The sequence below is a fragment of the Bombus bifarius genome, unplaced genomic scaffold (assembly GCF_011952205.1).
Source record: "Bombus bifarius isolate JDL3187 unplaced genomic scaffold, Bbif_JDL3187 scf7180000007971, whole genome shotgun sequence".
NCBI classification, from domain to species: Eukaryota; Metazoa; Arthropoda; class Insecta; order Hymenoptera; family Apidae; genus Bombus; species Bombus bifarius.
The window spans coordinates 259,482-272,605 of NW_022884357.1; the positions used below are offsets into that span (position 1 = coordinate 259,482).

Genomic DNA, 13,124 nt, shown 5'->3' on the forward strand with positions numbered 1-13,124 from the left:
AAACACTTCTACGAACAGCTACGCAATCGAAAGAGACGCCGTGGCACCGCGGTGACCCCGAAACGTTATCAGAAGAGATGTAATCCTGCGCATCGAGAAAATAAGAAACCAGTAATCCATTGGTGCTCGCGCATTCAACATGTACAAAACGTTGTTCGTCAGTTCGGTTCTTTGGACATTGTTGGTATCTGACACCTTGGCGATCGAAGGTGTCAAGGGCCGTCACGTTCACCACGATCGACCGAATTCTGTCTTGAACAGCACCGTGCAGGCTGGACTTTGCTACAAGAGGATACGGTGAGTGGAACGAGAAAATTCGATAACGAAAACGACGGATGCTTTTCCGCGTTGAATCGCAACGATGCAAATATGCAACAAGCACGACGCGACGTTTAACCCTGGTTATCGCCACGACGCCCACTGAATTCGTTCATTTTCTTTGCTTCTTTTCAGCTACGCGGATGCGTTAGCATTGAACGCCACGGGTCAGTTCCCTCACAACACACTTCCTTCGACGCCGCAAGAAGGCACGGTAAATGTACCACACAGTAGCTCCAAAAGTTCAACACATATCCATATTTCCCAGTGACACGTTTCTTTTTTTTTTTTTTCTTTTTTATGAAATTCTATCCTTTCATCTTCGGCCATAGCACGGTAGAACTTTGATCTTTCGAACGTCTCTTATTATATCTCATAGTTTATATCTCTGTAGGCAATAGAAATATTCCAAAAATACTTAATCCTGCTGCGACCCTTCGTATTTTACCAGATAAAAAAGATTTGTAATATTTTGAAATACGCGTAGTATAAAATCGAGATAAAAGATCGTGCCTACCAGTAACAATTTTTTGATATTTTGTTCGAACTTGAGATATTTCTTAACGTTAGAGTAAACTATATCATAGTCTCTGTATATTCCTCAATGAGTTTTCGATTCACACACACACACACACAAACACACACACACACACTATGGATATAAAAATCTTCTATGATAAGCGTTCAAATACTCTCATTGTATATTCCTTCCCTTTTTACCATTAGAAAGGTGGATGGATCACGATTCTGGATTGTTGCGACGGCTACGAACGTAGCTCCACTTCCGGCGATTGCAATCCTAGCTGCATCGATGGATGTTTAGGTGGAGAATGCACCGGACCAAACGTATGCACCTGTTCTCCAGGCTGGATTGCACAGAAGGGCGTCTGCGTGCCCTCTTGCGAACAACCATGCCAAAAGGACGCTTATTGCTTCTCGCCGAACGTGTGCACTTGTAAATTGGGCTACGAAGAAGAAAACGGCAACTGCAAGCCTATCTGTCCCGGTGGCTGTAAAAATGGCGAGTGCGTGGCACCTCGAGTATGCAGATGCAGAGAAGGATACGTGATTCAACCCTCGCCCGAAGGTTTCACTGGGATCGAGGGCAAAGAGTGCGTACCCGTTTGCGAAAATGGTTGTCGCAACGGAGAATGCACTGCTCCTGGAGTCTGCACTTGTCACGAAGGGTAAATTGACAAACTTGAACATTTCAAATGGTTGAATGTTATTAGCAAACGTATTGCCAAGGCTAGCGTGTGCGAGACTCGTAAACCAGCGAATTGTTTCTTTACAGGTACATTAATCCTTCGGGTGATACGGAGTCCTGTGTGCCCAGCTGTCCTTCTGGTTGCTCCAATGGCGAATGCATCGCGCCCAATGTCTGTAAATGTAAACCAGGCTTTACGCTCGATTCGACCAACAGATGCGTTCCAGAGTGTCCTCAAGGCTGCATCAACGGAGAATGCATCGCTCCCAGTGTCTGTAGATGTAAACCAGGCTTTACCCTCGATTCCACCAACAGATGCGTTCCAGACTGTCCTCAGGGTTGCACCAATGGCGAATGCGTATCTCCAGGTGTCTGTAAATGTATACAAGGCTTTACCCTCGACTCAACTAACAAATGCGTTCCGGAGTGTCCTCAGGGTTGCACCAACGGCGAATGCGTATCTCCAGGTGTCTGTAAATGTATACCAGGCTTTACCCTCGACTCAACCAACAAATGCGTTCCGGAGTGTGTTCAAGGTTGCATCAATGGCGAATGTGTAGCCCCTGGAATCTGTAATTGTAGTCCAGGTTACGTACTAGATAGCAATAGGAACTGTGTCCCGGATTGTCCACAAGACTGTGCGAATGGCGTATGCGTTACACCAGGCGTTTGCAAGTGTAACCTTGGCTATTCCCACGACTCCAATGGCAGATGCGTCAACACGCAGTCCGAGTCGAAAGTCTCTGATTGTCAGTTCGATTGCGGTCCAAACGCCAGGTGCGTAGGTCGCAATAGATGCTCGTGTAACCTAGGATATCGCTTGGACCCAGATACCAGGAGATGCATTCCGTTGTCCAATTCCTTCGAATGCAGAAACGGTTGTGGCATCAACGGCTTTTGCGCCGGTCCTGACATGTGCATCTGCAACTACGGAATGCCCGTCGATCCTGTCACCGGAAGGTGTCCTGACTTACAGCCAACCCAGTCACAGTGCCAACCCGACTGCGGGCCAAACGGTAGTTGCGTTGGTCCCAATCGTTGCGTCTGCAACTTTGGATACATAGTCGATCCCGACACTGGAAGATGCATTCCCCAAAGGGGCACCACGGGAGAGGCTATGTGCGAACTGCCGTGCCTGAACGGAGATTGCACCGGCATTAATCAGTGCACGTGCAGACGTGGCTACACCTTGAGTCCTTCCGACGTCACTCGAACAAGATGCGTACCAGTATGCATGGGTGGATGCCATAATGGCGTTTGTACGGCGCCAAACATGTGCATCTGCAATCCTGGTTACAGAAAAGAAGCTGGCGTCAAGGGCAGGCAGAGATGCGTCCCCGTTTAATTTGTTTCTTCGTTCTATTTCTTCGTTGTGTGCCGTATAGTCACAGATATATCCGAGTAAAGTATGTACGATCCTCAGTTAATAGAAGCGTTTTTTCATTCGCGCAGATTTCCTATACCAATTATCAAGCTATGAGAAATAAAATTTTCTAATTGTTTAATTTATATTATAATAGTGGAATTATTGTAGCAACCGTCGAAGACTTTTCCAACGAAGGTCATACCAAATATGACCATATTTGAATAAATCCGAGTTACACGGATGATAGGCGATTAGAAGATGGTCATTAGGCGAGACCGTTTCGCTCACACTCAATGTTTCTCACTCGTATCTTTGAGGTATCTAAGAAATAAGCGGACTCGAGCGAAATAACAGTCGACCATTTGCTCGCTTATAGAGTATCTACCTCGATAACAAACGCGTAGTAAATCTTACTGTATACCGAACTGTATGATTGCAAATGTATGCATGTGTCGTAGTTGATACGAAGCAGCGATTCGAGAATGTCCTCGGCACTAGCCTTCGATTGTACAGTGTCTTTTAATCTTTGTACGATTATTTGTGAATAAAACAGATATATACGGAAACGGAGTGACATATAGCTTTGCGAATTCTTGGTGATTAGTTAGAGAGAGAGATATCTCTGAACATCCTGTTTCGTTTCATATTGTATAGGATATGAAACACTGCAGAGAACGAATGCTTTAGTATCGTTCATTCATTAATACAGAACGCGTCAGAACGAGACAAATCTGAAAATGACATTTCTTTACGTCATACTTCTCGCTATTTTTCTCCAAGTAAGCAAAGTCGAGCCGGATCTATACAGTAGAAGCCATTCACGTTGTGACAAATTAGTCAGGTATATTCGCCTTGTCTTTGAAATAATGAACAAATCGATTTAATCGTCATTGTACTTCTTAGTTTCAGAGCGTCACGGAACGTCTCATACAGAGAGAGTTATCGAGTCAATAAATGGGCAATTTTTTACGAAACAAAATACCGATGGAAATACAGAAAAGAGGTAAACCATTTGATTCTACGCGAAGAATTTCCATTTTCGTCGAAATTAGTAGACTGGCGATATTTATGCGAATTCATATTTTTGTGTATACGAGTAAGCAAAGATTTATTTCACGTAGTATATAGATTATAACGAGTATAGTATGTGCTTGGAATATTTATATCTCATAGCCAATGCCTCGTTAATGAAACAATTTGGAACGCTCTGTGTATTTCTACATCTTTAAATTCTCTCATAAGAGATGATCATGATCGTAAGATTCTACCTGCATAAAAACGCCCCATCTATGTACGTATTACAAACTGATAAGACAAAAATGTACACGCTTAAAAAATATTTCTAGTATTACACCGACTATCGTATTGAGAAAATGTGCTGCCCTACGTATGAAATGAAACTCGACGAATGCTACCCTGTCTGCTCTCCTGAGTGCACGAATGGCTATTGCGTCGAAGATGCGTACGGTAACAATCACTTTTGTCAGTGTTACACGGACTACGTTTTGTCTACAGCAAACAAACATGTTTGCGAACCATTTTGTCCTGACTGTGAAAATGGAAAATGCATGACTCCGTACAAGTGCGAGTGCAATCCGGGATACCAACACCAGGGTATTAAGGACTGCCAGCCGATCTGCAGTAAGCCATGCGTAAATGGCTTTTGTGGAGCACCGGAACGTTGCACTTGTAACAAAGGTTACAAGTTACTGGATAATTCGACCTACACCTGCGAGCCAGTCTGCGAGAAAATTTGCGTGAACGGCAAGTGTACGGGGCCTAATACCTGCACTTGTCACGATGGCTACGTACAAACAGACGAGAACTCGAAACACCTGTGCGTGCCATTCTGCGAAATTCCTTGCGCACCGTACGGAGAGTGCACTGCTCCTAACATCTGCACTTGCCTCGAGGGCTATCGATTTGATAATAGGAGTTACATAATGGTAAGTGTAAAATAAATTCTTGAATTGTTACGTGAAAGTTCGAAGAAAATTCTGAATCTACGTTGATAATTACAGTAGAATGCCGATTTTTGAAATTTATTCAATATCGGTAAAAAGGAACAAATATTTTAATGAAATAAATCAAACGAAAATATTCAAAGTGTGAAGAAATACGACAGAAGAAGTGCTTCTGTTTCTAGAATACGGAATTCTTCGCCAATAAATCGGCCTGTATACCTATCTGCGAGCAGACCTGCGTAAACGGATACTGCAGTGCGCCAAATGAATGTAACTGTCATCCTGGTTACGCAAAATCAAAAACTAAGGGGAACGTTTGTGAGCCTGTCTGCGAAGGAGGTTGCGTGAATGGGTACTGCAGTTATCCAGATACATGCAAATGTAACCCAGGCTATAAACCTCACACAGCGAATCATTGTGTACCTATCTGCGAAAAGCCTTGCCAATACGGACACTGTATCGGCCACAACATATGTGCTTGCGTAGACGGCTACCATCTAACCGCAGACGACCCCTTCGTCTGTGAACCGACGTGCGAAGAAGAATGTCACTTTGGAACTTGCGTTAGACCTAACGAATGCGCTTGCAACGATGGATACTCGAAAAAAAACCGGACCGTGTGCGAGCCTGTGTGTACAGAGCCGTGTATCAACGGGTACTGCGGTGCTCCTGGGATATGCGCTTGCAATTCTGGTTACAAATTCTCACACAATTCTAGTACCATCTGCGAACCTGTTTGCGACCGCTTGTGCTTCAATGGATTCTGCAGCGAACCCAACAAATGCAAGTGTCTAGTAGGGTACCAGCAACTGGAAAATAACTTCAGTGCTTGTGGACCGATCTGCAAGGAAGACTGTGTCAACGGATATTGCACTCGTCCAAACGAGTGCACGTGCGAACCAGGCTATCGACCCTCGAAGAATAATTCAAATGTTTGCGAACCTGTTTGTACACAACCTTGTGAGAATGGATTCTGCAGCGCACCAGAGAAATGCAATTGCAAAGAAGGTTACAGTCTATCGTGGGACGTTCCGAACGTTTGCGAACCTGTATGCACGGTATCGTGCGGTGTTAATGGGATCTGCGTTGCACCAGATAGCTGCAAATGCAAAGAGGGTTATGAATCGATGGGTAACGAGACTGCGTTTACCTGTGAACCTGTTTGCGACTTTGACTGCGGGAACGGTACCTGCGCATCTCCGAACGAGTGCACTTGCTACGCGGGTTACGCGGAAGACGCAGAAGGTCACTGTCAGCCATTCTGCGAATTTTGCAACAATGGAACCTGCGTGCAGCCTGAAGTCTGCGAATGTGACGAAGGTTTCGTTCTAATGGAAAGAGAAAATCGGAGCGTCTGCGAACCGTACTGCAAGAGTTGCTTCAATGGAGTATGCGTAGCACCCGGTGATTGTCGATGCAACGCTGGTTTTGTGAAAACAGATACTGATAATTCAAACGATGGTAACGACTGTGTCAGCGCGTGTAAGAATAATTGCAACGACCATGGAGTTTGCGATGTCAATAACAGAAACTGCCACTGTTATTACGGATGGGATGGGATGGACTGTGGGGAAACACGATTTTGTATCGCGACGATGAACCACACAAGCGAACGCTTAAACGCGTAAGTATTGAAAACTTTTACATAATATTTTTGTACATTATGTGCATTTTGTATATTTTCATGCTCTTTTCATTGCAGATCGAACGTCGAGTACGATGTAAACAACACGATCGCTTACGTAGTTGAAAATAGTCCAATGTGTCACCACGATTGTTTAGACAAAATCAATAACGAGACTTTGTGCTTTGGAAAGTACGAGAACAACACAGAGGATGATACGATCTCCTGTCTGATCGGTACAACTATAAATGAACAACTTTCTTCTACACACAAGCTTCTAATTACAAGCTTCTACAGAACAAGCTTCTAATTACTTTTCAGAGATTACAAATTTCGTTACGAATATCAGTAATGATAATTAACTTTGTTACGAATTAATCAATTAAATAATCTTCTTTGTCGATTCGTTATCGCTTTACACGAATCTTTCGTGCCAATTCTATCTCTTACATTTTTTTAATTGGGACACTACATTGTAGATTCCAGCTGTTATCGAGTGTACGCAACACGCACAAAAGGCCTAAGTTACGCATCGATATCTGGAATCGTGGGTGCTACGGTGATTACTGGTAGCGCCGCTATAATCTACGCGTTGATACGAACGAGCTTGAAAAAGAAAATTTCTTCTGGTAATTAATGTATCGCTACGTCATCAAAGTTTCCAAATAAGAGTCTCTAAAAACGCAACTTTTGAATTGTCGTTTGCAAACGCAGATAATACGCCAGCAACGTCGTCCCGAGGACAAACATCTTTAATTCCTGAAGAGAATAGCAGCCTGTAACTGGAAGACGAACTGTATTCATCGTTTCACCTCTTTGTTAAGCTACTACATCGATGCATCTAAAATATATTTTATAAATAAAACGTTTGTCACATATTCCATCAGGCCAAGTTTCAATCTAACTCAAACCCTCTCACTTTTCGAAATAATAATTTGTTTCGTTGCTTAAAATTTATAAAGGCTACCAGATCTAGAATTTAGAAACTTCATTCGTAACCTCTTTTGAAAAAATTCGTGCATTAAAAAGTTTTCTAACACTAGAACTACCGATAGTTAACACGAGGCTATTTCTATCACAACCAGTCAAAATGACATGTCTTTAAAAAATACGTGATAATAGAATATTTTTATATTTTTCGATTTATTACGTTCTTACAGAAGGAATTCCATGTTATGTAGTATATTTTTGGTATTATTAATCCAGCTGAGACCATGATCCCTAAACGAGAGTTGACATATTTATAAAATTGTAGAACCAGTCGTTTCGACTGGTGTTGTATTTCTAGTGTTAGCATCTAGCGATCTAGCGATCGATCCGGAATTTTCCTGATAACTGATGTCGTCATATTGAATGATACGCAGTAAAAATTTTAAAAACGTATGGGAAATTGTACGAGACGAGGAAACTGGTTAATTGGGGTTCGATAAACAGATTGCAGGACCCTTTTACACTTCGACACGTACCAGTCATTTTGACTGGTTTTGGTATAAATAGCTTTGGTACAAAATTATTTTCAATTTTTATACATAAAAGCAAAATAAAATTCATTGTATTATTCTTTTAGTTATCGTTGCGAAAGTCATTACATCATTGTGGAAAAAAATATAACACGAATTTTAAAATAAAATTGTAAAACCAGTCAATTTGACTGATGCGGTAGTTCTAATGTTAAACGGAATGCAGAATGCGTTTAATCGCCTTTATATACTAAATTTATTTTTCGTTTAACAACCTGATATTATCGTTGTAACTACCGATAAAGTAAACGAGCAGAAATATATATGCTTATTATTTTTATACAAAGATATAGTCAGCTAAGAAGTGGTAATTCCGCAAATCTATAAGATACATATGTGTATTATTACTTTCCCCCATGTTTATACATATCAACGAAGAGATAAAGCAAAAATCCTATTAACCTTCCGTGAAAAAGCATATCTTTTGCACCTTTCGTAGGCAACCTGAGTTGCTTACAGCACAAGAGAAATTTTTATTGCTTGCTGTTCTAGAACAAACTTACTTGAACCAAATTCTCGTTGATTCGAAGAATTAGTGCCTACTTCTTTAGGCAATGGAACCTGGATCTCCTTCCCACCCTCCCCCTTTTTCCAAGATATTCAAAAATGAAATTTCACTTCGGACATAAACGAGCCAGGTTGCCCACGGTTGGTTAACATTTGTGACGAAGGATCCTCTGTGTAACTCGATCAACTCTGACGACAAAATTGTCTGAACCTCCGCGATATCGAGCATCCTGTCGATAACGCGAAACAGATAAAAGAAGTCGAGCCCATCAATTGCAGCATTTAGCATCAGTTTCAGTAGCAAATTGCTCGTATGAACGAAAGGACGAGAAATATGAGATACATTGGTGGTATAATCTTTATAAACTCTATCCTTATAACAGGTGCAATGATGTCGTCGTGGTCGACCAGGCAACCTAAAAACGAGTTGGATGATTCGGACCATGAGTGCATCGTGAGATTCAGGTAACATAGAAACTACCATATTCTTCGGTGTACGGTTGAACTGCGTTTATTGAAACTTATTGGACAAACAGTTTGTATAATTGCAATTCATATAACCTATCTATCATTTTTCGTTCACACGATAGAAACGATTGATTTTAAGTGGCAAAAGTTCAATTGATCGGGCATTAACCAAGATTTCATTCCAATAAATGAAATTCAGATGAATGGAGATCTGCCGTACAAGAAGATCGTACAAGATTGCAAACGAATGGCAAAGGAACTTTTTTGTTTCAGTCGGAGGGAAGAACGATTCGTGCCGTATACGGAAACGTACAAGGCTCGGAAATGGGGACTTTTTTATGTGATTAAGACTCGAACAAACTACAGGAGCGAGGTATGGAACAGGGAAGGTTCAAAGTCACGAACGTCCAGTGACTATTTCCTTACCTGTGATACACTCTGTATCTTTAATTCTTTTAATTCCTAATTTGTCAGTCAATCAAAATTTTGAGGGAATGAAACAATTACGCCTAATAAGGGGAAAATATGCTTAGCTCTAAAACCAATTGTACGAAAAATTTTGGTAATACAAGATTGGTCGATAGCACGATGAATCTCAAAACTGCTTGTAAAAAGTAGAAGCTGCGATCATGTTGTTTTCCTATTGTCTTCAAATATAATAATATGCACTTTACTTTTGATGTCATATATATATATATATTTCTGCATTTGCGCACATTAATTAATGCCTATTAAGGATGTGTTGTAATGTGGATAATAGAAGATGGCTGTTTCCTATTAAATCGCTAATAGGAAGCGGATGTGCGATATGTAATATAGTAATAACCAAGTATTAGATAGTAATTGAGACCGAAACAAACCAAAGACGCACAATGCCTTGTAATCCGTAAGCGAAGCAATAAAGATATTATCTACATGTCACAAATGCATAAATATGCACAGTCTATCGATGAGAATCGCTATTACAGCTTAGCATCAATCTCTTCTGGTTTTCAGTACAGAACCACTTGGGTGACTGAGAAAACGTGCTGCAACGGCTACGTGAAAAACGACAACGTCTGCGTGCCAGTATGCTCGGTTCCTTGCATCAACGCAAGATGCGTAAAACCAAATACGTGCGAATGCGAAGAAGGATTTAGACAGCAGTATGTATCGTTCGCGTGCGAGCCAGTATGCGAGGGGAACTGCAAGAACGGCGTTTGCCAATCTCCTAATAAATGCATGTGCAACACTGGCTACGAATTGTCCGCTGACAAGTTGCACTGTCAACCAATTTGCCAGCAAAATTGCGAACAGCTAAATGCTCGTTGCGTGGAGCCGAACCATTGCGTCTGCAATCCAGGCTACGAGCTATCCGATTTACTGTGCAAGCCGATTTGTAAAATGCCATGTGAGAATGGCAAGTGCACAGCGCCGGACGTTTGCACTTGCAACGATGGTTACGAACTTATGGATATGTTCACCTGCACGCCCAAGTGCGAGCAACCTTGTAAATACGGCAATTGCACGGCACCAAACAATTGTACATGCAACCCAGGATACCAACAGAACGAGGCCAAGGACTGTGAACCGATCTGTAGCGAATCCTGCGTGAATGGAACTTGTATCGCCCCGGAAGTCTGCAGCTGCGACCCAGGTTACGGATTATTGAACGATTCCAAGTATGTTTGCGAGCCCATGTGCGAAAAGGCTTGCGTAAATGGAACCTGCACAGCACCTGACATCTGTTCTTGCCACGACGGCTATCAAGTTAGCGGAGATGACACGATGAAGCACGTGTGCGAGCCAATTTGCGAGAAACCTTGCGGAAACGGAACGTGCACCGCGCCAGGAGTTTGCAACTGCACGGAGGGTTACTGGTTCGAGGAAAAGGAACGAACGTGCGTGCCGTTTTGCAAGATTCCTTGTGAACCTGGCGGAACATGCGTGGCACCGGACACTTGCAGTTGCTTCGATGGATATCGAACGATCGATACGAACGTGAAGGAAAACGAAGTGAGTACAACTGTAATCTTTCGATTCGTGTCTTTTTAACTAGGAGCTTTAGAATCCAGATTTTGGTCCCTGCCGGTTGCTCAAATGCATACGCTGATGTACAGTGGGTTGCGTGCGTACAGGCATCTCTAGTGCGAAATTAAATTGTTCCTAGCTTGGAAAATAAGACTTATCCGACATTTGTGCGCATAAAAGTTTTTCACTGTTTTGTCATATCCTTTCTATATATATATATAGGTCCTAGACAAAATCACAGATGGTTATATATCAGCCTGTGAACCTATCTGCGAACCAAGTTGCAAACATGGTAAATGCACGGCGCCGAATTTCTGCACTTGCAATGACAACTACACACGATCGTCAGATAATCGGTGCATGCCAATCTGTTCCTCCTGTGAAAACGGTATCTGCGTTGCGCCACATGTATGTCAGTGTTTAGAAGGTTTCGTCAAGGAATCCGAAGGCTCGTGCGTAGCATTTTGCGAAAATAGCTGCGAGAACGGAAAATGCGTGGCGCCAAACGAGTGCCGATGCGATGTTGGCTTTGAATTGAGTGCGAATGGTACCTGCGTTAAGCCGTGTACACGCGTTTGCAAAGGTCATGGAGTATGCGTGAAGAACGAGGAACCGTGTGAATGTTCTTACGGATGGACAGGGTGGGATTGTGACCAACCCACTGTGTGCATTTTAGTAATGGATTTCGACGATAAGACCGTCAATCGGTGAGTATAATGGTAATACGAATTTGTTTTGCATTGAAGTACAGATTTAATGAACTTTTAAAAGAAAAATGTTCATAGACTCACGGTCCACAATGAGACGAATAGCACGCAAATGGATGCCAGACATTACGCACCGTATTGCTACCAATGCAACGACACAGAGGGCAACAAAAGTTTCTGCTTTACTATAACCTCCGACCATGGTCCATCGACGATTGGTTGCTTTGTCGAAAGAGGTATTTTCTTAATATATTCTCTATTGCTAAAATATGACTGTTCTCCTATAGTAGAAAAGCTTTATATCTTTCACAATTACGTGAATCCACTGTCACACGCTGTAACTTGCGCCGAATAATCTACTTCGAGATTTGTTTCATATTTTGCTAATATAATCACGATAATTGCGTCTTATAGCAATACTGATCGTACTTGGAAATATTTTATATAACACAAAGACTATACAAATTATATAACGTGAAACACAGAAACAAATATACAAACTTATATGATACACGTAATTCATACGAAGTTTCTATAGAGATTCAAATACTTTCGTAGGAAACTCTAATTTTATATCGAAAATTCTCTATTGCATAGTTGTATGTTCTATTTCAAGAATCGCCGTGCTACCTATCTATGTATCACAGCAGCACTAACACAGTGTCCAGGATGGTTGGAACATTAACAACAATTACGATCGTAATAATAGCGACCGCAACAACGGCAGCGTATTTCTTCATTCGTAGACAACGGAAAATGAAGACGCGCGCAGGTATTACGATAAGAATTAATAATAAAATAATAACGCGATAAGCAACGTGATTTCTTTGTTTAATCTTTTTGTTTCTGTTTTCTTCAGCCATCGTGCAAAATGATTTGTATCAAGAAACTATCACACACGAAGCAAACGAATGTCTCATTTCGGAAGATGAAAGTCACGATGCAATCGTGAACGACACTGGGATAAATTAGAACGAACAAAGAAAGTACGAATCGGTATTTGAACGAGAATTTTCTCCTAGTAAATTCTCGGAGGATAAGAAGATATACAGGCGATGTACAATCTTCAGGATACGTGTACGATATCATCGCGTGAAAAACGGAACACCTATGACGATAGTATTAATACTTGAAACGCTACCTTTTGTATTAAATATACGAAAACGTTCTACAAAAGAAAAGAAGAAAGCTGTACTCGATTAACCATACCAATATCCTACAGCGACGTCGAACGAAGCCAAATGATTCCCAATACGATCCACGATCCTCCATTACGCCTTCCATATGATCATGTAGATATACCGTCAACGTCAACGTGGAAAACATCGTCGAACGAAAACGATCGCGAAACGTACATACACACTGTGCATAATCGAGGCAATCGAGATCGACATTCTTTCAGATCCTGACCTGCAAAGAGCGACCACCCTCCA

At 41.8% G+C, this 13,124-nt stretch overlaps 2 protein-coding genes across 2 annotated transcripts; both read left to right on the forward strand.

The window, feature by feature from the left end:
• Positions 1-77: 77 nt before the first annotated feature.
• On the forward strand, positions 78-3,457 carry LOC117214982 (tenascin-like). Its single transcript, XM_033461363.1, has 4 exons — positions 78-297; positions 454-532; positions 1,045-1,505; positions 1,613-3,457. The coding sequence occupies exons 1-4, from the start codon at positions 140-142 to the stop codon at positions 2,868-2,870; spliced, it is 1,956 nt and encodes a 651-aa protein (XP_033317254.1). The 5' UTR covers positions 78-139; the 3' UTR covers positions 2,871-3,457.
• Positions 3,458-3,564: 107 nt separating this feature from the next.
• On the forward strand, positions 3,565-12,944 carry LOC117215088. The gene is made up of 13 exons (XM_033461525.1): positions 3,565-3,732; positions 3,795-3,894; positions 4,238-4,837; positions 5,038-6,479; positions 6,558-6,715; positions 6,959-7,113; positions 8,808-8,971; positions 9,248-9,347; positions 9,971-10,969; positions 11,207-11,691; positions 11,770-11,927; positions 12,308-12,463; positions 12,551-12,944. Exons 1-13 carry the CDS (start codon positions 3,629-3,631, stop codon positions 12,661-12,663), a joined length of 4,734 nt encoding a protein of 1,577 aa, XP_033317416.1. The 5' UTR covers positions 3,565-3,628; the 3' UTR covers positions 12,664-12,944.
• The last annotated feature ends 180 nt before the right edge of the window (positions 12,945-13,124 follow it).

What these genes read in the sequence shown, in the direction of transcription:
- LOC117214982 (XM_033461363.1), top strand. Translation starts at nt 140, where the DNA reads ATGTACAAAACGTTGTTCGTCAGTTCGGTTCTTTGGACATTGTTGGTA. An exon ending in CTTTGCTACAAGAGGATACG is followed by an intron (nt 298 to 453) that starts GTGAGTGGAACG and finishes GCTTCTTTTCAG; the next exon opens with CTACGCGGATGCGTTAGCAT. An exon ending in GTCTGCACTTGTCACGAAGG is followed by an intron (nt 1,506 to 1,612) that starts GTAAATTGACAA and finishes GTTTCTTTACAG; the next exon opens with GTACATTAATCCTTCGGGTG.
- LOC117215088 (XM_033461525.1), top strand. Translation starts at nt 3,629, where the DNA reads ATGACATTTCTTTACGTCATACTTCTCGCTATTTTTCTCCAAGTAAGC. An exon ending in GAGTGCATCGTGAGATTCAG is followed by an intron (nt 8,972 to 9,247) that starts GTAACATAGAAA and finishes TTTTTGTTTCAG; the next exon opens with TCGGAGGGAAGAACGATTCG. An exon ending in GAACAAACTACAGGAGCGAG is followed by an intron (nt 9,348 to 9,970) that starts GTATGGAACAGG and finishes TCTGGTTTTCAG; the next exon opens with TACAGAACCACTTGGGTGAC.